Genomic DNA, 22,713 nt, shown 5'->3' with positions numbered 1-22,713 from the left:
AGTTTGTGTTTCAGAGCAGATTTTGGTGTCCCAGGGAAGAGTTTGATGTCCCAGAGCAGAGTTTGGTGTCCCAGCCCAGGGATCATGGCTCCTGTTTGTGAGTAGAGTTTGATGTCCCAAGGATGGGGACAACGGCTCGTGTTTTGAAGTAGAGTTTTGTGTATCAGAGCAGAGCTTGGTGTCCCAAAGGAGAGTTTGGAGCCCAAGTCGGGGACTGTGGCTTGTGTTTCTGAGCAGAATTTGGTGTCCCAGAGCAAAGTTTGGTGTCCCCAGGCCAGAGACAATGGCTTGTGTTTTAAGCAGAATTTGGTGTCTCAAAGCAGAGTTTGGTGTCCCAAAGCCAGGGACCATGGCTCTTGTTTTGGAGCAGACTTTGGTGTGCCAGAGCAGATTTTGGTGTCCCAAGGCTGATTTTGGTGTCCCAAAGTAGAGTCTGGTGTCCCAAGGCAGAGCCTGGTGTCCCACAGCAAGTTTTGGTGTCCCAGAGCAGAGTTTGGTGTCCCAAGCCAGGGACAATGGCTCATGTTTTGGAGCAGAGTTTGGTGTCCCAAGGCAGATTTCAGTGTGCCAAATCAAACTTTGGAGTCCCAAGTCAGGGACTGTGTCTCATGTTTGTGAGCACAGTTTGGTGTCCCCAAGCCAGGGAAAATGGCTCATGTTTTAGAGAAGTGTTTGGTGTCCCAAGGCTGATTTTGGTGTCCCAAAGTAGAGTCTGGTGTCCCAAGGCAGAGCCTCATGTCCCACAGCAAGTTTTGGTGTCCCAGAGCAGAGTTTGGTGTCCCAAGCCAGGGACAATGGCTCATGTTTTGGAGCAGAGTTTGGTGTCCCAAGCCAGGAACAATGGCTCATGTTTTGGAGCAGAATTTGGCGTCCCAGAGCAGATTTCAGTGTCCCAGAACAGAGTCTGGTGTCCCAAGGCAGGGACTGTGTCTCATGTCCCCAGACTCAATTCCTGCTCTTCCCCTCCCTCTCCCATTCTCCCGTGGGATTTCTCGGAGCCCTCAGTGAACATTTGACCCCTCAGTGCTCCCGATTCCCTCATGGGATCCCCCGGAGCAGCAGCCGCCCCTCTCCCCTCGTGCCGAGCCCTTTGCGCGTAGCTCAGCGCCTTTCCTCAGACCTTGTCTGTGATTTGTACATCCCTACAGAAGCAGGGTGCCCAAAACAAGATGCAGTGCTCCCGCTGGAACCTCACCATAGCCCTGAACAATCAGGTAACAACCTCCCACCCCCGCTCCTCCTCCTCGTCCCTCGCAGCCCCCGCAGCTCCATCATCGCATCCCCGGCTCCATCCCACCCCTGGCACCTCTCCATCGTCGGTGTGTGGCGGGAGCAGGGCCATTGTAGGGCACAGCGCTCATCTCCATGTCACCTCCCGTGTCCCCAAGCCTGTCCCCGCGGTGCCAGGGCGTCCCTCGGGACTCAAAGCCACGGGAAGCGCCGCTGCCTGGCCGGGGTTGCTTGGTTGGTTGCTGTTTGGGGCTGCTCTGGTGTCCTGGGGGTGCAGGAAGTGTGGGATTCAGGCACGTCGTGTTCCGTTCCCAGCTCTCCATTCATTTTCCAGAGGTTTGGGGTTGGAAATTGGGATTTTGCAGCTCTGGAGTCAGCTCGTATCAGGAGATACCATGGGGTTGTGGGGGCTCCTCCACTGCTCCTCTCGCTCCTGGAGGGGGGATGAACACCTGAGGGGGTGAGGCTGGGAATCAGCCCTGGGTTTGCCAACTTCGAATCCCCTAAAATCTGAGTGGATGTTTCAATCACGTCGGAGAGAGCCAGGGCTGAGCTCAATTTCAGCGAGGTCACCCCGGAGGGAATCGCTGGGTTTGGGAAACACTTGCAGGGTCCTCAGGAGCACCCAAACCCCACCACAGGCTCTGGTTTGCTCCAAACCCTGCCTGGCAGTGCCACTGCACGCACGGAGCTGCAGTGACAGGATCAGGGATTTTCCCGGTGCAGGAAGGGTGAAGCACCCTCTGGATCTGCAAAGCAAATTTAGGGGGTGCTCGGTTGGTTTGGAATGCTGAGATCCTGCTCAGCTGGCTGCGGTGATTTAGAAAATATTGGAAATTAATTGCTTGGTTTTGTGAGTGCAGTGTTAGCGATTGCTACACAAGTCATTTTAGTCCTACCTAGGGGCATATTTGCATATATTTATCCTCCTTTCAAGTGGAGATCTTTGGGGAAAGAGTATTTATCTCCTCCTAACTCTTTCTTCGGCTTTCAGCCGTCCTACAGTCACCTCTTCATTTTGTTCCCATTTAATGTATGTGTGGAATAATCGACTCTTCCTCTTCCCGCCAAGTGGAAATGAATCCACAGAGATCAAAAAGCTTTAATGTGGGGAAGGGTTTTTCCTTCTGCCACGAGCAGGGTGAGAGGGAAAGATGGGAAGGATGGAGCTGGGTCCCCCCAAAACTGCCTGGGAGGGCAGGGCAGGACCTGGAGAGGAGCTGGAGCAGCCAGGGGTGGAGGTGACCCCAGGAGCTTCCCCAGGAGGAGCTGGGAGAGCTTTGCCCTCCCTGAATCCCGGGGATCCGTTGGGTTTCCCAGCAGGAGGGTTTGCTGTGACCAGGGAGGGGAGGTGGTAGCAGCCCAGGAGAGATTTCAGCCTCCCCTGCAAGGAATTTCCTGGGGCTTCCTGCCTGGTGTGGCCCCAAAAAGTGCAACAGATCCCATTCATTGCCAGCCTGGGAGGATTTGTCCCCATTTGTCCCCATTCCCAGGAGAGCAGCAACACAGCACCAGGAATCACAGTGCCAGCAGCCCTTCTGGGGTGTCCCTGTTGTGTCCCTGGATGTCCCCGGATGGGATGTGTCCCTGGCTGTGTCCCTGGGTGTGTCCCTGGATAACCCCATGGATGTCCCTGGGTGTGTCCCTGGATGTCCCCAGATGTGTCCCTGGGTGTGTCCCTGAGTGTGTCCCTGGATATCTCTGGTTGTCCTTGGATATGTCCCCACAGTATCCAGGAGCTGACAGGGGTCACCTGGGGAGCTTCAGGGACAGGGCAGGAGCTGTGGTCACCGTGGGGATGTTATAGGACAGGACCTGTGGTCACTCCAAGATATTCCATAAGGAAGGAGCCGTGGTCACTCTGGGATGTTTTGGGGCAGGACCTGTGGTCACTCCGGGGCTGTCCCACAGGGAACAAGCCATGGTCACTCCAGGATATCCCACAGGGAAGGAGCCATGGTCACTCTGGGGATGTTGTAGGGCAGGAGCCGTGGTCACTGGGGCTGTTTCAGGGCAGGAGCTGTGGTCACTCTGGGGCTATTTAGGGCAGGAACCATGATCACTCTGGGATGTTTTAGGGAAGGAGCCATGGTCACTCCAGGATGTCCCACAGGGCAGGAGCCATGATCACTCTGGCATCACTCTGGCAAAACAACTCTGGGGATGTTTTAGGCCAGGAGCTGTGGTCACTCTGGGGCTATTTAGGGCAGGAACCATGGTCACTCTGGGATGTTTTAGGGAAGGAGCTGTGGTCACTCTGGGATGTTTTAGGGAAGGAGCTGTGGTCACTCTGGGTTGTCCCACAGGGCAGGAGTTGTGGTCACTCTGGGGATGTTGTAGGGCAGGAACCATGGTTGCTCCAAGATGTCCCACAGAGCAGGAGCTGTGGTCACTGCAGGGATATTTTGGGGCAGGAGCTGTGGTCACTCTGGGGCTGTTTTAGGGCAGGACCTGTGGTCACCCCAGGATATCTCACAAGGAAGGAGCTGTGGTCACTCTGGGGCTGTTTCAGGGCAGGAGCCATGGTCACTCCAGGATGTCCCACAGAGAAGGCACCGTGGTCACTCCAGGGCTGTCCCGTGGCTCTCAGCAGCCACCACGGAGCAGCCCCAGCTCTGCCATGGCCACGCTGGCACCAGCCCCCGCCGCTGCCCTGCCCTTGTCCCTGCGTTATCTGTCCCCATCACTCGGGTCCCCTGCGGCCCCCTGCGCCCCAAAAGCAGCTCGTGATTGCCCAGCTGGAAGGTCCTCGTTGCTCTCCCCTCCCCAGAGCCGCTCCTTTATCATAAAGGGTGCACATTTCCCCCGCCGCAGCTTCCGCGGCCACAGGCCCCGAGGGCCAGCTCAGAAATGGAGGGAATTAATTACATTTTTTTAACTCCCCTCCTTTTATAGCTGGGGAGAGAGCGATGAAACGTCCCGGGGGGAGCTGCTGAGGAGGGTGGGGAGGGAGGCAGCAGCAGCAGGAGGTGAGGGGGGAGCTGCTGCTTTCATCCAGGAGGGTCTTTGTGCACCAACCCCACACCCCAGGAGCTCTCCCTGCTCATCCCTACCCCAAGAAAGGCAGGGATGAAGCCTGAGGCAATACTCAGCCCTAAATTCGAGCCCAAGGATGGATTTGGGCCAGGGGAAGGAGGATGAGGATGGCAGGGAGGGAGAGGGCCAGTCTTGCTGTCAGTCCTGCTGATGGACAGCGAGCAGATCCCCCTGCAGATAAAGCCCGGCAGATGTGGAGCGGGCATTGATTTTTAGTCAGGGATGGTAATGCACCAAGAAGTCATAAATTAGCAGGCAGCAAGGTCAGAGAGGGAAGGGAGAAGGACTTTGCATTCTTGAGGAGGGGATCCAGAGTTCAAAAGTGGCCTGGAAAATGAGTTTCTGCAGCTGGAAGGAGAAGGCCGGGGACGCGGGAGGGCTCTGCAGGGTTTGCTGTGCTGGGTGGAAGGAGGGAATGGGAACCTCTGATTCCCTCTTGATATCCCAAACCCCTTCGTGTCCTGGAGTGGCAAAGTCAGATCTGCCCTCGGCTGAACCTGGGCAGAGCTCAGGGAACCCCAAATCCCCCTCAGCCTGTCCGCAAAGAGGAATCCCAGTCCCAAATCCCCCTCAGCCTGTGTGGGAAGGGGCTTCTCCACCCCAAATCCCTCTCAGCCTTGCTGGGAAGGGCAGGGACTTCCCGGCCCCAAATCCTTCTCAGCCCGTTCAGGAAGGGAATTCTCAGCCCCAAATCCCCCTCAGCCTGGCTGGGAAGGGAATTCTCGGCCCCAAATCCCTCTCAGCCTGTCCAGGAAGAAGCCTCTCCACCCCGAATCCCTCTCAGCCTGTCTGGGAAGGGGATTCTCAGCCCCAGATCCCTCTCAGCCCATTCAGGAAGAGGAATTCCTGTCCCAAATTCCCCTCAGCCTGTGTGGGAAGGGAATTCTCAGTCCCAAATCCCCCTCAGCCCGCCCAGGAAGGGCTTCCCATGGTCGGTGTTCTTGGAGAGGGACCGGAGAGTTTTGGGGCTCAGCTGAGCTGTCAGGGTCCCCTCAGCCACCCCAAATCCAGGGGAACATCCAGCTGGGATGAATCCCCCATCCCAGAGGCAGCCATTCCCCATCCCGGCAGGGCTGGGAGGGAATCCCGGTGTCCTGGTGCATTCCCAGAGGGAAATTCAGCCCCTGAGTTGTCCCTCGGTGGGGCAGTGTCCCTGCAGGGATCCCGCAGGGGGAGCAGGATTTGGAATTCTGCAGGGATGGGAGCGAATCCCAGTGTCCTGGTGGATTCCCAGGGAGAAATCAGCCCCTGAGCTGTCCCTCGGTGGGGCAGTGTCCCTGCAGGGATTCCAGAGGGGGAGCAGGGACAGGGAGCTCTGCAGGGATGGGAGCTAATCCCGGTGTTCCAATGTTCCCCTGTGGAATTCTAGAGGGAAATTCAGCCCTTTCTGTCCCCTTCGGGCTGGGCTGAGCTGTGCCTCAGCAGGGCAGTGTCCCTGCAGGGGACAGGAATTGGGATCCTGCAGGGAGAGCAGGAATTGGAATTCTGCAGGGCTGGGAAGGAATCCCGGTGTCCTGGTGGATTCCCAGATGGAAATTTGTCCCCCTGAGCTGTCCCTCGGCAGGGCAATGTCCCTGCAGGGATCCCGCAGGGAGAGCAGGGATTGGAACGGGGCTGGGAGAGAATCCCAGTGTCCTGGTGGATTCCCAGAGGGAAATTCACCCCCCTGAGCTGTCCCTCGGTGGGGCAGTGTCCCTGCAGGGATCCCAGAGGGGGAGCAGGAATTGGGAGCTCTGCAGGGCTGGGAGCTAATCCCGGTGTCCAGGTGTTCCCTCATGGAATTCTAAAGGGAAATTCAGCCCTTCCTGTCCTTTTTCGGGCTGAGCTGAGCTGTCCCACGGGAGGGCAATGTCCCTGTAGGGATCCTGGAGGGGGAGCAGGAATTAGGAATTCAGCCGGGCTGGGAGGGAATCCCCGTGTCCTGATGGATTCCCAGAGGGAAATTCAGCTCTTCCTGTCCTCCTTTGGGCCAGGATGAGCTGTGCCTCAGCAGGGCAGTGTCCCTGCAGGGGACAGGAATTGGGATCCCGAGGGAAGAGCAGGAATTGGGAGTTCAGCAGGGCTTGGGGCAAATCCCAGTGTCCTGATGGATTCCCAGAAGGAAATTCAGCCCCCTGAGCTGTCCCTCGGCAGAGCAATGTTCCTGCAGGGGTCCCGAGGGGGAACAGGAATTGGGAATTCAGCAGGGCTTGAGGGGAATCCTGGTGTCTTGATGGATTCCCAGAGGGAAATTCAGCCCCCTGAGCTGTCCCTCGGCAGGGGAACCTGCAGGGTTCCTGAGTGGGAGCAGGAATTGGGAATTCAGCAGGGCTGAGAGTAAACCCCAATGCCCTGATGGATTCCCAGAGGAAAATTCAGCTCTTCCTGTCCTCCTTTGGGCCAGGCTGAGCTGTCCCTCAGCAGGGCAGTGTCCCTGCAGGGGACAGGAATTGGAATTCTGCAGGGATGGGAAGGAATCCCGGTGTCCTGATGGATTCCCACAGGGAAATTCAGGCCCTGAGCTGTCCCTTGGCAGGGCAATGTCCCTCAGGGATCCCAAGGGGGAGCAGGAATTGGGAATTCAGCAGGGCTTGAGGGGAATCCTGGTGTCTTGATGGATTCCCAGGGGGAAATTCAGCCTCGAGGTGGGCTGAATTGTCCCTCAGCAGGGCAGTGTCCCTGCAGGGAAAACAGGAATTGGAACAGGGCTGAGAGTGAATCCCGGTGTCCTGATGGATTCCCAGGGGGAAATTCGTCCCCCTGAGCTGTCCCTCAGTGGGGCAGTGTCCCTGCAGGGGTCCCAGAGGGGGATCAGGGATCGGGATCTCCCAGGGCCGGGGCTGCTGGAGCCCAGGCCGGCCTGGAGAGGCCCGGGGGGAAGAGCTGAGCTCAGGCCCTGCTCCTGATTCCCACCAATTGACGCCAATTCCTTTTTTTCGCGGGATTTGTTGGAAGCATCTGCCCCGCTGCCTGAATCTGGAGTGTGAATCTGGGTTTCATTTGCCAGCCTTGCTTTACATCCCCCTTTTTTTTCCTAAGAGGAAGTGTTAATGTGGCTCTCCCCGCCTTGGGGAGCCTCGGGTTCTTTTCTGGGGGTAATCAGGAGCAGCTGGGGCCGGGAGGGAGCGGAGCAGAGCAGCACAAACCCCGCAGCTCCCTGAGTGATGCCTGAAATCCTCCCTGCACCTGCGGGGCTGGGCGGGCTCCGAGCCCCATCCAGGCAGCGCTGCCGGGCCTGGACAGCTCAGCGAGGGCGAGGAGAGAGGGCAGAGCTTCCAGAAATAGCTCACAGCCCCAAAGTCTATGTTTTCTGCGTGTTCGTGGTTTTAAACTGCGGATTCTGCTTGTGAATCCACTCCAGCCGTGTCTGTGTGAGGGTCCTGGGTGTCCCTCAGGGCACAGCCCCAGCTCCTCCAGCCCGGAGGGGATTTGGGCCGAACCCAGGTTGTGGGCTTTAGGGGGAGCCCACAATTAACTCTGAGGCTGCCCTCCCGTGATTTCCCCACTCTGCAGAGCCTCAGGGGGTCCGTGTTGCACCCCCCAGAACTGCTCAGCCCCCCAGTCTCGGATAAACCCACCCTCCTGAATGTTAAATGCATTTTCCTCTCTTCATCCCCAGCCTTTGGGCTGGGGAACCCCACGGGGGCGTTTTTAGGGCTGAGCATTTTCCCTGGAAGCACTTCGGGGTTTAATCCCTGCCAGGAGGTCTGGAGACCTCTGCTGAGCTCGATGTAGGGGCACCTGAGCCGGGTTTAACTCTGGGGGAGCAGCAGAGAGGTCTGAGCTCGGTGCAGGGTGGAAAGCCTGGAGGAGGAGGAGGAGGAGGAGGAGGAGGAGGAGGAGGGGTCAGTGAGGCAGGGATGGGGGAAATGAGGCAGGGATGGGGGGTATGAGACTGGGATGGGAGGCAATGAGCAGTGGAGGGGGGGGATCGAGATTGGGATGGGGGAGAATGAGCCTGGAATGGGGGGAACGAGCCAGAGAGAGGGGGCAAAGAGTTCGGGATGGGGGAGAACGAGCCAGGGATGGAGGGCAATGAGCCAGGGATGGGGCGGGAATGAACCAGAGATGGAGGAGAACAAGCCCGGGATGGGGGAGAAGGAGCCATGGAAGGGGGAAAATGAACCAGGGATGGGGGGAACGAGCCAGAGATAGGGGGAACAAGACTGGAATGGGGGGAACGAGCCAGGGATGGGGGGAACGAGCCAGAGATAGGGGGAACAAGACTGGAATGGGGGGAACGAGCCAGGGATGGGGGGGAAGGAGCCTGGGATGGGGGGAAGGAGCCAGGGATGGGAAAAATGGGCCATGGATGGGGGAACGAGCCAGGGATGGGGGAAAGGAGCCAGGCATGGGGGCAACGAGACAGGAATGGGAGAAAAAGAGCCCGGACTGGGGGGAACGAGCCCGGGATTGAGGGGAATGAGCCAGGGATGGGAGAAATGGGCCATGGATGGGGGAACGAGCCAGGGATGGGGGAAAGGAGCCAGGGATGGAAGGAAATGAGCTAGGGGTGGGGGGGAATGAGCCAGAAATGGGAGAGAATGAGCCCGGGAGAGATGGGGGGTAACAAGCCCAGGGTGGGGGCAACGAATCTGGGATGGGGGGGGAAGTAGTGAGGGATGGGGGGAACGAGCCCTTCCCTCTCTACAAACCTCACTGCCGTGCCCCAGCCCCACAGCCAGCCCAGCCCCGCGCTCGGGGTCAGATGGATTTTCCAGCGTTTTACCCAGCCCCCTCCACCCCCCGCTGCCCAGTTCCCCTCCCGGACAAATTCTCCTGGCGGAGCGGAGCCGGGAGCGGATTTTCCATGCAGGCAAAGCGCCTTTGCAGCGCTGCCGAGCCCTTCCGGGGGGAGGAGGAGATGCTTTAGAAAGCAGAGGCCAGCTCGTGGCTGGGCATTCACCCCGCTGGGGCACGGTGGAGGGGCCGGGAAGGTGTCGGGGTGAGCAGGAAGGGGAACCTCGGCCCCATAAACCTCCCCCCCCCAAAGTGTCCTTGCCGAGAATGCAGCCCCGGCACAAAAGCTCACCAGGCCGCTGCTGGCGGATAAAGGGCTCATTTTACCACTTGCCAGGCTCCAAATATTTCCAATTTGCCACTTTAATTGATGTCAATAAGGTTATGCTAAATTCGGAGATTTGGAGCCGCTCGGCATCTGAGCGCCGGGCGGGCCCCCCGAGGTGACCGTCCCATGTCCCCGCTCCCCCCGACACGACCGAGGGGATTCAGGAACCCCCGGCCCTTCCCCGCCAGCCCTTTCCACCCTTAACTCGGAATTACCCCGGGGAAATTGCGCTGATCCCTGGCGGGAGCGGGGTCCCCGTGTGAAGGGCAGAGCATCACCCCCAGCTCAGCCCCGGGAACAAATCTGGCATTTTTGCTAAAAAAAAAAAAAAAAGGAGAAAAAAACAAAAAAACCACCAACAAAAACCCAATTAGTTCATCTGGTTCGGGTCTCAAAGCAGGAAGATTTTTTGTGTGCAAATTCAATTACATTTTCCACTGAAAGGAGCCGGACCAGGACCTGTTACCCTTTAACTTTTGGGGCCAAAGAGACCTCGGACGTTTCAGGCCCTGGAGCTGCATCAAAGGCAGCGAGGCTTTGACCTGCTCTGCTCGGGGACCTTTGCAAACCTGACTTCCCAACAACGGGAAGATTTTTTTCCTCACCGTCCCTTTGGGAAAATCGGGATTTTTCTCCTGGTTTTCCATGGCCCATCTGTTCATCCCTGGCACGGCAGCAAAATATCCCCCAAAACCCCGAGTGGGCTGAGTGGAATTGTTGCATTGTCCCCGTTCAGGGCTCCAAGGGGAGCCCCGGCGGGGTTTGGGGGAGCAGAGCTCGGCTCTCCCGTGTGGGTGCAGTCCATCCCAAAGCGCCGGTTTTAGGGCCATTTTGGGAGGGCTTTTGGGGCCGTTTTGGGGCTGGTTTTGGGGCTGTTTCTGGGGCCGCTTTTGGGGCCGTTTTTGGAGCTGCTTTTGGGGCCATTTTCGGGGCTGTTTTGGGGGCCGTTTTGGAGCCTATTTGGGGCCATTTTCGGGGCTGTTTTGGGGCCTTTTTGGGGCCCTTTTCGGGGCCGTTTTTCGGGCCGCTTTTGGGGCCGCTTTCGGGGCTGGTTTTGGGGTCGGTTTTGGAGCCATTTTTGGGGCGGTTTCTGGGCCCGTTTTGGGGCCGTTTTTGGGGTCGCTTTTGGGGCCGTTTTTCGGGCTGCTTTTCGGGCCGTTTTCGGGGCCGTTTTTGGGGCCATTTTCGGGCCGGTTTTGGGGGTGCTTTTGGGGCCATTCGAGGTCATTTTCGGGGACGTTTTTGGGGGCCGTTTTGAGGCCGTTTTCGGGGCCGTTTTGAGGCCGTTTTCGGGGCCATCTTGCGGCCGTCTTGGGGCTGTTTTCGGGCCGTTTCGGGGCCGTTTTCGGGGCCGTTTCCCTCCCGGCCAGCCCCTGACCGTACCCCGGTGTCTCTGCAGGTGATGAGCATCCTGAGCAACCCCAGCGGGGTCCCGCCTCAGCCCCAGGCCGATTTCTCCATCTCTCCCCTCCACGGCGGCCTGGACAGCACCAACTCCATCTCGGCCAGCTGCAGCCAGCGCAGCGACTCCATCAAGTCCGTGGAGAGCCTCCCGACCTCGCAGTCCTACTGTCCCCCCACCTACAGCACCACCAGCTACAGCGTGGACCCCGTGGCCGGATACCAGTACGGCCAGTACGGGCAGAGTAAGTGCTGGGAGCGATTCCCCCTTCATGGGAAGGGCAGGAGATGGGGAGGGAGTGGAGGTTGGATTTATGCACCCGAATTCTGCCTTTTTTGGGTGGGAGACCCCTGGAAGTTTGTCCTGCTGGAAGTGAAATCCGCTCGTGGTTTGTGAATCAAAAGCCCCCAGGGAAATGTTTTAGGTGAAGTTTTCTGTCAGCAAAGGGCAGCTCCCAGCGCCTTCTCCTTCCCCAACATCACCCGGGTTGGCTCATCCTGCTCAGCCTGAGGAAAGCTGGGCTTTGTAAAGCCGAGCTGAGCTGAGCTGAGCCTGCCCTCCCCAGGCCGGGGATGGGAGCTCTTCCTGCAGAACGCGTTTGTCTCCAGGGCTGGGACTGTAGGACAGCTGGGATGGAACCCTGAGCTGCCCTGGGACAGGAACAGCGTGGCCCGGGTGTTGTCCTTGCTGGGTGACAGGGACAGCCTGGTCAAGGGTGACAGGAACACCCCGGTCAGGAGATGCTGTTCTGGCTGGGTGACAAGGACAGCCCAGCTAGGGGGTGTTGTTCCCACTGGGTGACAGGAACAGCCTGGCTGGAGGTGACAGGGACAGCCCAGTTATGGGGTGCTGTTCTGGCTGGGTGACAGGGACAGCCTGGCCAGTGGGAGATGTCCCTGTTGGGCGACAGGGACAGCCTGGCTGGAGAGGACAGAGGCAGCCTGGTCAAGGGGTGGCAGGGACACCCCAGCCAGGTGAAAGGGACACCCTGGCAGGGTGACAGGCACAGCCCGGCAGGGTGACAGGGACTCTCCAGCCAGGTGACAGGCACAGTGTGGCAGGAGGTGACAGGCGCACCCCAGCCGGGTGACAGGCACAGCCTAGCCAGGTGACAGGGACAGCCTGGTTGGAGGTGACAGGCACAGCCCACCTGGGTGACAAGGACACCCCAGCCGGTGACAGGCACACCCCAGCCGGTGACAAGCACACTCTAGCAGGGTGACAGGCACACCCCAGCACGGTGACAAGCACACCCCAGCCGGGTGACAGGCACATCCCCGCTGCCGGGCTGTTGTCACTGTTGTCACCTGCCGCGCTGTCGCGGCCGCGGGGCTCTCGCAGCGCCGCTGACCCGCGAGGGTTAAAGGTGCATCCTCTTCCTGCGGGCTGCCCCAGCGTGTCCTCGCTGACCTTTCCTCCCTCGGCCGCGGCTCCGGCCCCGCTCTGTCACAGCCCTTTAATGTCCTTAACGCGCGGCCTCAATGAGAACCGGCTGTGGCGGCAGACGGGATCAATAGCGGGCCCCCCCGCCCCTCCTCTTTTTGTTTGTCGGGAGTTTGATCTGTGACCCCCCGACCTTCCCCTCGCTTCTGGATGCGGGGCTGGACACACGTGCTATTGATAAAAATCTTAAACAAATTCCGATACCATGTATTTCCAATAAAGATTCCCTTGGGCGAGGCGTTAGTCACACCCATGTGTGTAAAAAATAAAATGAGGAGGGCGAGCGGCGCTCGGCGGAGAGGGGGAAGGAGAAAGGAGGGTTTGTCTGGTTTTGCTGCCGGAATTTTTTTGCTCGCACGGTTTGTGTCGTTTCCCGGGCCCCCCGTGCCCGTTTCTGTCACCCCCTTGGTGCCGAGCTCTCCGCAGTTCGCCTCGGTAATTAGCGCTGCCCTCACGTGCTGTTGACCTTGGAATAACGAGATTTTTTCCTGCCTTTCCCGGTGCATGTTGTGCTTTGCAGATAATTCCGATTCCTCCTCCTATTTTTGGGTTCTTCACTTCCCTTCAAATTCTGTTTTAACGCCCGTCGGCGTGAGGTGACCCCGCGGGGTCATTTATTCACATCAGGTGCCGCTTCCTTCTCTGGTGAGGCATAAAAGCATCAAAAACTATTTTTAGGTGATAAATTATATTAATTGCGTAACACAAAGTATCATTTGGATTATATATAATGTCATGGTGTAGATAATATTATGTAACTAATGGTATATAATTGATATAAATGCTATAATAGTATCTATATAATGTTATATATAATACATATTATATACTATATATTGTATTAAATTATTATAGGATATAATTGAAATATATTATTTTTATATTGCTATATATAGGATATATTAAAATATTAATATATATAAAAATAATATATAAATATATTGTTATATATTTATATTATTATAAGATATAATATAAATATATTATTATATAGGATATAACATAATATAAATTATATAATTTAATTTATATAAATGCTATAATAGTATCTAGATAATGTTACATATAATATATATTATATACTATCTATTATATTAAATTATTATAGGATATAATATAAATATATTATTTTTATATTGCTATATATATTATACAGAAAATATATAGAAATATATAGAAATTATATAGAAATCTATTATTATATATTTATATTATTATAGGATATAATATAAATATATTATTACATAGGATATAACATAATATAAATTATATAATTTAATTTATATAAAAGATATTATAGGAATGGGGGTTATGGGGTTGGAGCAGGCTCTGTGTGATGGGACAAACCCAGAATTTGGGAGTCAGAAAATCCCTCCCCTCCCACTTCTCCTTATCCCCATTTTTACACAAACAAACCCAGCCTCACTTTCCCTCTCACTTAAACAAACAAACAAACAAACACCTTCCGTAAATTTCTGGGTTTATTTTGGCTTCTGCTCCGTTAAACCAACAAACCCCATCCCTGGTTTCTGGCCTGACACCCCCTGGTGCCTCTGGGTTCCTCCCACGGGCACAGCGAGGAATGTTTGGGGTTTTTGGGAGGATGGAATTGCCATGGAATTCCCAGCCTGGCAGGGGGTGGGAGCTGGGGGAGGTCGGGCTCGGCTCGCAGGGAACGAGACTGGACAAAAGCCTCAAACAGCATCGAGGGAGGCTCAGGTTGGATTTTGGGGGAAATTCCTGCATGGAAAGGGGCTCAGGGCTGCCAGGGGAGATGCCAGCCCTGGGATTGCCCCCAGAATTGGATCCAGTGCTCGGAGGCAGAGTTTGGGGAGGGGCAGTGCTGGGCTAAGGTCTGGACTCGGTGATCTCGGGGGGCTTTTCCAGCCTCCCTGACCATTCCAGGATTTTGGGGGCTCCACCTGCTCGCCCCCTCCTTCCCCCAGGGCCACCCAGCGCGGGTGACACCGGGGACAGGGCCACCATCACACACCGGAGCGGTGAAACCCCTGAAATACCCGGGAAAGTTCTGGATGGGAGCTGGGGGAGGGAGCCCGGGGAAGGCGGAGGGGACGCACCCAGCACTCCCGGGATCCCGATCGCTCCCGGTGGGTTATCCCAGGATTGCTCCCGGTAGGTTATCCCGCGATCGACCCCCGTGGTTTATCCTGGGATCCTTCCCGCTCCCGGTGGTTTATCCCGGGTCTCTCCCGCTCCCGGTGGGTTATCCCAGGTCTCTCCCGCTCCTAGAGGTTTATCCCGAGATTGCTCCCCGTGGGTTATCCCAGATCCCTCCCGCTCCCTGTGGGTTATCCCGGGATCGCGCCCGGTGGGTTATCCCGGGTCTCTCCTGCTCCCACTGGGTTATCCCGGGTCTGCCCCGCTCCAGACCCGCTCCATCCCGCCCTGCGAGGAGCGGGGCCGGCGGATCCGCCGCTCCCAGCGGCCGGGGCCGCGTTAATGATGCCGGTGATGGAACGCGGGAGCATGAAGGGAATTCTAATGGATCTGCCAAGTCTAATCAGGATTGGTGCGTGGAAGGGGCTCCTCTGGGGCCCGCCGCTGACAGGACGGTGATGGCTCAGATTTGTTTACTCATTGGCAGCGATCGGGCAGCTCCTGCCAGCTCCTGATTAATCTAATTGGGGCCATTAGAGGCGCGGGGGGGGGGATCTGTGACTGAAGGCCGGCTAATGAGCGGTGTCACCGTCCTGTGCCAGCCCTGTCCCCTCACCCCGGGGTCCTGCCGTCCCCTCGGGGCTGGGGCTGCTCTCCCTTCCAGGATGGGAGCGAGGGAAGAGGTTTCGGTGGGGTGGAGGGAGGCAGGCAGGGCTCGCAGCAGTGGGCGAGGCAGGTGCGAGCCCAGGGCTGGGCAGGCTCCAGCGAAACCTCTGGAATCACATCCAGCAGCATCACCCAGAGTGGCAGCCTGGAAGGTTCATTCCAAACCCCCAGGCAGCTCCCTCAGAACCCCCCTTTCCCATGCGAAATTTCAGCTCCTTTCAGGTGTTCGTGGAGAGAATTGAGGGCCTGCCCTCCCCTCGGCTGTGCTGAGCCCCACGGCAGCTCCTGGCAGCCCCAGCTTGGCTCTGAACCCTTCCTGGGAGAGCAGGAGGTCCCTGGTGTGTGTGACAGCCCCAGCCCAGCTCTGAGACCCTTCCCAAGGAGATCAGGAGGTCCCTGGTGACAGCTCTGGGCTGTCCCTGCTGCCCTGTCCTGCTCCTGGTAGCCCCATCCCAGCTCTGAGCCCTTCCCAGAAGATCGGGAGGTGGCTGCTGTGTGACAGTCCCAGCCCAGCTCTGAAACCCTTCCCAAAAGAGCAGGAGGTCCCTGGTGTGTGTGACAACTCTGGGCTGTTCCTGCTGCCCTGCAGGACCTGTCCTCCTCCTAACAGCCCCATCCCAGCTCTGAGCCCCTTCCCAGGAGAGCAAGACATCCCTGCTGTGTGTGACAGCCCCATCCTGGCTCTGAACCCCTTCCCAGAAGATCAGGAGGCCCCTGCTCTGTGTGACAGCTCCAGCCCAGCTCTGAGCCCTTCCTGGGAGAGCAGGACAATCCCTGGTGTGTGTGTTTGAGCTCTGGGCTGTCCCTGCTGCCCTGTCCTGCTCCTGGTAGCCCCATCCCAGCTCTGAGCCCTTCCCAGAATATCAGAAGGTTCCTGGTGTGTGTGACAACCCCAGCCCAGCTCTGAGCCCTTCCTGGGAGATCAGGAGGTGGCTGCTGTGTGACAGTCCCAGCCCAGCTCTGAAACCCTTCCCAAAAGAGCAGGAGGTCCCTGGTGTGTGTGACAGCTCTGGGCTGTTCCTGCTGCCCTGCAGGACCTGTCCTCCTCCTGACAGCCCCATCCTGGGTCTGACCCCCTTCCCAGGAGAGCAGGAGGTCCCTGGTGTGTGTGACAGCCCCATCCTGGTTCTGAGCCCTTCCCAGAAGATCAGGAGGCCCCTGGTGCTGCCCTGCAGGGCTGAAACGCTGCTCCCTGAGTGTCCCCCGTGTCCTCACTGTCCTCACTGTCCCTTTCCCCCGCAGCCGCCGTGGATTACCTGGCCAAGAATGTCAGCCTGTCCACGCAGCGCCGCATGAAGCTGGGCGAGCACTCGGCCGTGCTGGGGCTGCTGCCGGTGGAGACGGGCCAGGCCTACTGAGAGCCCACGCCAGGGAGCCCTGGAGAGCCCAGGCCAGGCACCTCTGGGGACCCCCAGGGACCCTCCCTGCCCCGTTCCACCCCAGCTGCCGAGGAGAAGGGAAACGGGGGGAGCTCTCCCAGGATCCAGCTCCTCCAGAACATTCCAGAGGCAGGTCCAACCTCTGGGCCTGACTCCTCCTGTGGCCAGAGACCACGGGCTGGGTGCATTCATCAACCTCAATCCAGCCCTCCCTCCAAAGCCCCTGGCCACGACATTCCCACACTCCAGGACTTGCCATTACTTCCCTAGGTAGCTGGCATAGTCAAAGCCAAATTGAGCGCTTTGGGTTTTTTTTTTCTTTGTAAAGGAAAAAGAAAAAGTTTCATTTTGTTTCCTTTTCTTTCCGTTGCTGTAAATTTGGTGAATGTTGTATAGGAAGGAATAACCCAGCTGAGCATTAAGGGTGATGTAAATTGGGACCACGGAAGACCTATGGACCAAAAAACAAGGACTTGTTTAAAAAACAAACAAACAAACAATCTGCAAAGACAAATGAAAGCAGAAAAACATTTATTCAATGGACAGCAAATCTCCCCAGCCCAGCCTACCCTCCCTTCTCACCGGTGGCTCCCCAGATCGCTGCTAAGCAGGGCTGGGGAGGAATTCCAGCCAGCCTGGGACCTTTGGAAAACGTGAATGGCTGCAGGAGGAGCGGAGAGGAAGAGCACAGGTGACACTCACTGCTCCTCTGAGGGACAATCCAGAGCTGAGTGTCACCGCCAGGCCATGGCAGCAGAGCAGTGACAGCGGGGACAGCGCTGACCTGGCACGAGGAGGGGCTGCCAACACACCCCGGGGACACGGGGCAGGGCTCCTGGTGGCCCTGCTGGCTCTGAGCTGGCCACGGGAGCAAGGACAAGAAGGCAGGGCCGGGAATGTGCTGAGCAGAGCCGGGTTCCGCCATGGGAGTGGCCTGGAAGGGAACAGAGCTGGGCCTGGAGGTGCTGCCCTGCCCGGGACATGGAGCCAGGACAGAGGAGCTGAGGGGTTTCTGCAGCAGCCAGGATGGGAAGGGGCTCCCAGCTGCCCCTCTCCACACTGCAGGGATAGGATTTGTGTTCCTGAGGCATTGCCAGGAGAAAGTTTTGCTCTATCCATCCATCCATCCATCCATCCATCCATCCATCCATCCATCCATCCATCCATCCCTCATCTGTCCATCCCCAGCCCAGCCCAATCCCACAGTCCCTTCCTCTGCTGCTGAACCTTCTCTTTCTCTCTCTCCCCCCTCTAAGCCAGATCTTGTTCCTTGGATTCATCCCCCCACTTTTCTCCTCTCCTGCCTTTGTGTCCCCTCCTGTCCCCGCTCGGACAAGCCCAGCCACACCCCCAGGTCACCACTGAGGCATTGCCCTCCCATGGGTGACGCATTTCCCTTTTGGCTGGGGTGATGCCCCTTGGGGATCCCTGAGCATTCCCAGTGGGGCAGAGGCCACCCCTCACCTCCCTGTGTGGGGTCAGGAGGTTTGGCCTGGAGAAGGTTGGGAAAGCTGGCCTGGGATGAGGCAGGAGCTGAGGTGTGACAGGCGTGGTGGCCATGGGCAGAGTTGTGTCCCCTACGGGCAGAGCTCAATGACTCCCACGGGCAGAGTTTGTCCCTCACAGGCAAGTGTTTGGAGTTTGGAGTCCCCCATGGGCAGATTCTGATGAACCCCATGAGAAGTGTTTGGTGTCCCCCACAAGCAGAGTTTGTGTCCTTCACAGGCAGAGGTGTGTCCTCCACAAGCAGAGTTTCGTGTCCCCACAGACAGAGTTTGGTGTCCCCCATGAGCAGATTTGTGTCCCCACAGACAGAGTTTCGTGTCCCCATGGGCAGGGTTCAGTGTTCCCCACAGGCAGAGCCGTGTCCCCCACAAGCAAAGTTTGGTGTCCCCCACGAGCAGAGTTCGGTGTCCCCTGTGGCAGAGTTTTGTCCCCCACAGACACAGTTCGGTGTCCCCCATGGACTGTATGGGTTTGTGATGCCCTGAGCCCCTCAGATCTCTGCTTTCACGCAATTTTCTGCCTTTGTGCACTGAGGGACCCCGTGGCCACTCCAGGTTGCTGAAGGAGGTTCCCTGGTTCTCCCCTCTCCCGCCCTTCCCGAAGCAGCTGGAATGTTCTGGAACATCTCCCTGGGCTCTTCCCCTGCCTGGCCCCCCCGCCCCGTTCACCACAAGCCACCAGGCCACTGTCCCACTGTCCCTGCAGCCACCTGGACCAGCTCACCTGTCCTGGGTTCCAGTGTCCCAGCAGAGCCACATGTGGCTCCCACCAGCTTTGCTTCCCACCTCCGGCAGGGCTGGCTCCACATTCCCAGAGGGATTTCCCTGCATGTCTCCCATGCCAGAACCAGAAATCCTCTTGTCACACGTGGAGCCCGAACATTCCCTGGATCACAGAGTTTGGGAGCAATTCCATTCCCACCTCCTCTCTTGGGGCAGCCAGCGAGGCCAAAGGGACATGGAGGGGACACAATTCCCAGAGGGGACAGAGGAACCCTGGACTGCTCGGGTGATCCCCAGTCCTCTCCCTGCTCTGCTCTGGAGATCTCGGGGAGCAGCAAAGCCTCTGCTGTTCGTGGTGTTTGCACTTCAGAGCTCTGGAGGAAGGGAAAACCCTGCGGAATTCCAGGCCTGGCTGAAATGTCATTCCCAGCAGGAGCCCCAAAGGGATGGGGGCATCTCCAGGCAGCGATGGAAGCACCTGCTGGAATTTCTCTCGGCACATGACAGAGAGCTAGCACTCGCAGCAAGTGCTAAAATGGGAGATTTCCTGATATTTAACAACATTTATGATCATGCCCAGCTGGGAGCACCTTCCCGCCTGTGCCCTCCTTTTTGCCACTGGAATTCCATTCTGTGCTGATCCCTTCTCCTTGCTCCTGGAGTTCCATCTTGTGCCAATCCCTCCTCCTCACCACTGGAATTCCATCCCATGCCCATCCCTCCCCTTCGTTGCTGGAATTCCATCCCCTGCCAATCCCAATTCCATCTCACGCCAATCCCAATTCCATCCTGTCCCAATCCCAATTCTATCCCATGTCCATCCCTTCTCCTCACTGCTGGGATTCCATTCCATGTCCATTCTTCCTCTTTGCCACTGGAATTCCATGCTGTGCCAATCCCAATTCCACCCTATGCTGATCCTAATTCCATCCCATGCCAATCCCTCTTCCTTGTGGTTGGAATTCCGTCCTATGCCAATCCCTCCTCTGTACCACTGGAATTCCATCCCTTGCCAACATCTGTGCCAATCCCTCCTCCTCACCACTGGAATTCCCATCCCAGCGCCCTCCTCACTGCCTGCCCAGCCCCAAGGAAAGCCTCCACCATTCCAGGGAATCCTTGGCTGCTGCTCCTGCTCTTCCCTCCTCTGTCACCTCCGCCATGGACAGCTGGGCCTGGCCACCTCATCTGAGGGCAGGACCCCAAAAAAACCCCGAAATTCAAAAGAGGGAGCACTGCAGTAACCTCCCTGCCAATCCCCTTCCCCAGAGCGTCCGTGGGCAGCTGGGCACTGCTGTAAATAGAATTCCTAGAGGAACGAAATAGCTCTTCTCTGACCTTCCCCTCGTGGTCGCACTTTGTACATTTAGTTGGGAAATTTGGTCATGTGCTGTATGTTTATAGGAAGTTGACTCTTTTTTTTTATATATACTAAGAAAAAAAAAAATCCACAGTGAGTGCCGTGCTAGCTAAAAAAAAAAAAAAAAGGGAAAAAAAAAGAAAAATGTAAAAAAAATTAAGATAAGGAAAAAAGGGGATGGGGGGATGAACTGTAGAAATTTGCCTATTGTGTGTTTTCAAAAGACATTCCAGAATCTTCGGGGTGGGATGGGGTTGATTTCGGGCTTGGGGTTTTTTTTTTTTGCTTTTTGTTTTGTTTCGTTTCTTCCTTTTGTTCATGTATGAAAGTCAAAAATAACTTTTGGTTTTGTTCTGTTGGTTCAGTTTTGTTTCATGGATTGCCAACCTCAGCTCTGCTGACGAGAGACAAACTCGGGGGGTGGGAGGGACGGGGAGGGGACACGGCGAGGGAGGGCCTGGAGCAGGGACAGGACAGAGCGTGAACAGTGGGACAGCAGGAACCTGGCTGGGGCCACCTGGGGCCACCAACGGGGACTGAGACTGGAGAGCTGGACAGCAGGAACCTGGCTGTAGTCACCTGGGGCCACCAATGGGGACCAAACCTGGAGATCTGGACAGCAGGAACCTGACTGGGGACACCTGCAGCCACCTGAGGCCACCAATGGGGACCAAGCTTGGAGAGCTGGACAGAGATGGACAGCAAGAACCTGGCTGTAGTTACCTGGGGCCACCAACGGGGACCAAACCTGGAGAGCTAAACAACAGAAACCTGGCTGTGGCCACCTGCAGCCACCTGAGGCCACCAATGGGGACCAAGCTCAGAGAGCTGGACAAAGCTGGAGAGCAGGAACCTGGCTGGGGCCACCTATAGCCACCTGAGGCCACCAAGGGGAACTGAGACTGGAGACCTGGACAGAGATGAACAGCAGGAACCTGGCTGTAGTTACCTGGGGCCACCAAGAGGGACCAAGCCTGGAGAACTGGACGGCAGGAACCTGGCTGTGGCCACCTGCAGCCACCTGGGGCCACCAATGGGGACCAAACCTGGAGAGCTGGACAGAGATGGACAGCAAGAACCTGGCTGTGGCCACCTGGGGCCACCCAGTAGTGACCAAGCAGATCCTCAGCTGCTTCTGACTCTGGGGGACCAAAAATCACCCAAAAACCAGAAACCTGGCTGTGGCCACCTGGGGCCACCAACAAGGACCAAACCTGGAGAGCTGGACAGCAGAAACCTCACTGTGGCCAGCTGCAGCCACCTGAGGCCACCAATGGGGACCAAGCTCAGAGAGCTGGACAGCAGGAACCTGGCTGTAGTTACCTGGGGCCACCAACGGGGACCAAACCTGGAGAGCTGGACAGAGCTGGACATCAAGAACCTGGCTGTGGCCACCTGGGGCCACCCAGCAGTGACCAAGTGGATCCTTTACTGCTGCTGACTCTGGGGGACCAAAAATCACCCAAAAACCAGAGCAATAGTGGCCAAGGGACATGGCCAGAGATGGACACGTCAGAGATGTACATGGCCAGAGATTGACATGGCCAGGGACTGAGACATTCCAGAGATGGACACACTCCCAAGATGGACATGGCCAGAGGTGGACGCGTCAGAAATGTACGTGGCTGGAGATGGACATGTTCCAGAGATGGACATACTCCAGACATGGACATGTTCCAGAGATGGGCATACTCCAGACATGGACATATTCCAGAGATGGACGTGGCCAGAGATTGAGACATTCCAGAGATGGACACTCTCCAGAGATGGACACACCCCAGAGACGAACACATCAGAGATGGATATGACCAGAGAGGGACATGTTCAGAGATTAACACGTCAGAGATGGACACATGAAGGATGGATGCAGCTGAGATGGACATGCCAGAGATGGTCATAGCCAGAGATGGACACATTCCACAGATGAACACATCAGAGATGGACATGGCCAGAGATTGAGACATTCCAGAGATTGAGACATTCCAGAGATGGACACACTCCAGAGATGGACGCAGCAGAGACGGACACAACCAGAGTTGGCCACACCCTGGGATGCTCTCCCAGCTCTACCACTCTCCCAGGCCTGCTGGTGACCCCTGTCCACCCTGGGGCACAGCAGTGACCCCGAGGGGCTCCTTTGACCCCACCAGCCCCATCCCACCCCAGCACAGCCGGACTGGGCCTGGCCAGCACAGCAGATCGTCTCCTTTGGCTCCTTTGGCTCCTTTGGCTCCTTTGTGTATTTAACGCTTCTATCTCGCCCTCCCCAGTGCCCGGGGGTCCCCCCAGGTTGTGGGGTGTCCCCTGTCCCCATCCCTGCGGGATCCTCGCTTCTGTGTTTGCCTCATCCCACCCGCTCCGGGCCGAGTGTGTAAATACGGAACCGCACCATAATTTATTCAGCTATATGGAGTAGATTTAGTAGGAAGAGAAACTGGTTTTGCTTTAACTACCTGCTGCCTGTAGGTGTCTTTCTGTAACTCAGGCATAACTGTTATACATTAAAAAGAAAAAAGAAAAAAAAGGAAAAAAAAAATTGAGTCCAGGTGGCTTTGGGTTGTTTGCATGGCAGGAGAGAGGGGGGAGAGCCTCGGGGATATCCAACACACAAAGCAGGCAAATTTCAGCTGTTTTGCCTCAAAAACCTGGCAAAACACAGCTCTGGTTGGCAGCAAGGTGGAGAAGCTGGGAAAATAAATAAAACCCTGAATTTCACAGCGGCTCTGCATGGGGTGGGGATGATTCCCCACAGCTGCCTGCCCACAGCACAGCTGAGTCTTTTATCCATCGATTCCGAGCACTGT

General features: G+C 56.8%; 1 protein-coding gene across 3 annotated transcripts in view; it reads left to right on the top strand.

Annotated features, from left to right (window-relative positions):
* The window catches only part of PAX7 (paired box 7), a 135,560-nt gene extending 119,260 nt beyond the window's left edge, over positions 1-16,300 (top strand). For 2 of the 3 annotated variants that reach the window (XM_054294449.1, XM_054294448.1), the window contains exons 8-9: positions 10,713-10,959; positions 16,185-16,300. In XM_054294449.1, the coding sequence (XP_054150424.1) occupies positions 10,713-10,959; positions 16,185-16,300 (363 nt within the window). Of the gene's footprint in view, positions 1-1,148; positions 1,215-10,712; positions 10,960-16,184 lie in introns of all 3 variants that reach the window. The other variant, XM_054294446.1, reaches the window with a different exon arrangement.
* The last annotated feature ends 6,413 nt before the right edge of the window (positions 16,301-22,713 follow it).

The sequence above is a fragment of the Melozone crissalis genome, unplaced genomic scaffold (assembly GCF_028551555.1).
Source record: "Melozone crissalis strain CALT ecotype California unplaced genomic scaffold, PUWL_Pcris_2 ptg000251l_1, whole genome shotgun sequence".
NCBI classification, from domain to species: Eukaryota; Metazoa; Chordata; class Aves; order Passeriformes; family Passerellidae; genus Melozone; species Melozone crissalis.
The sequence above is the reverse complement of the archived record's forward strand: the minus strand, read 5'-3'. Positions and strand labels throughout refer to the sequence as shown.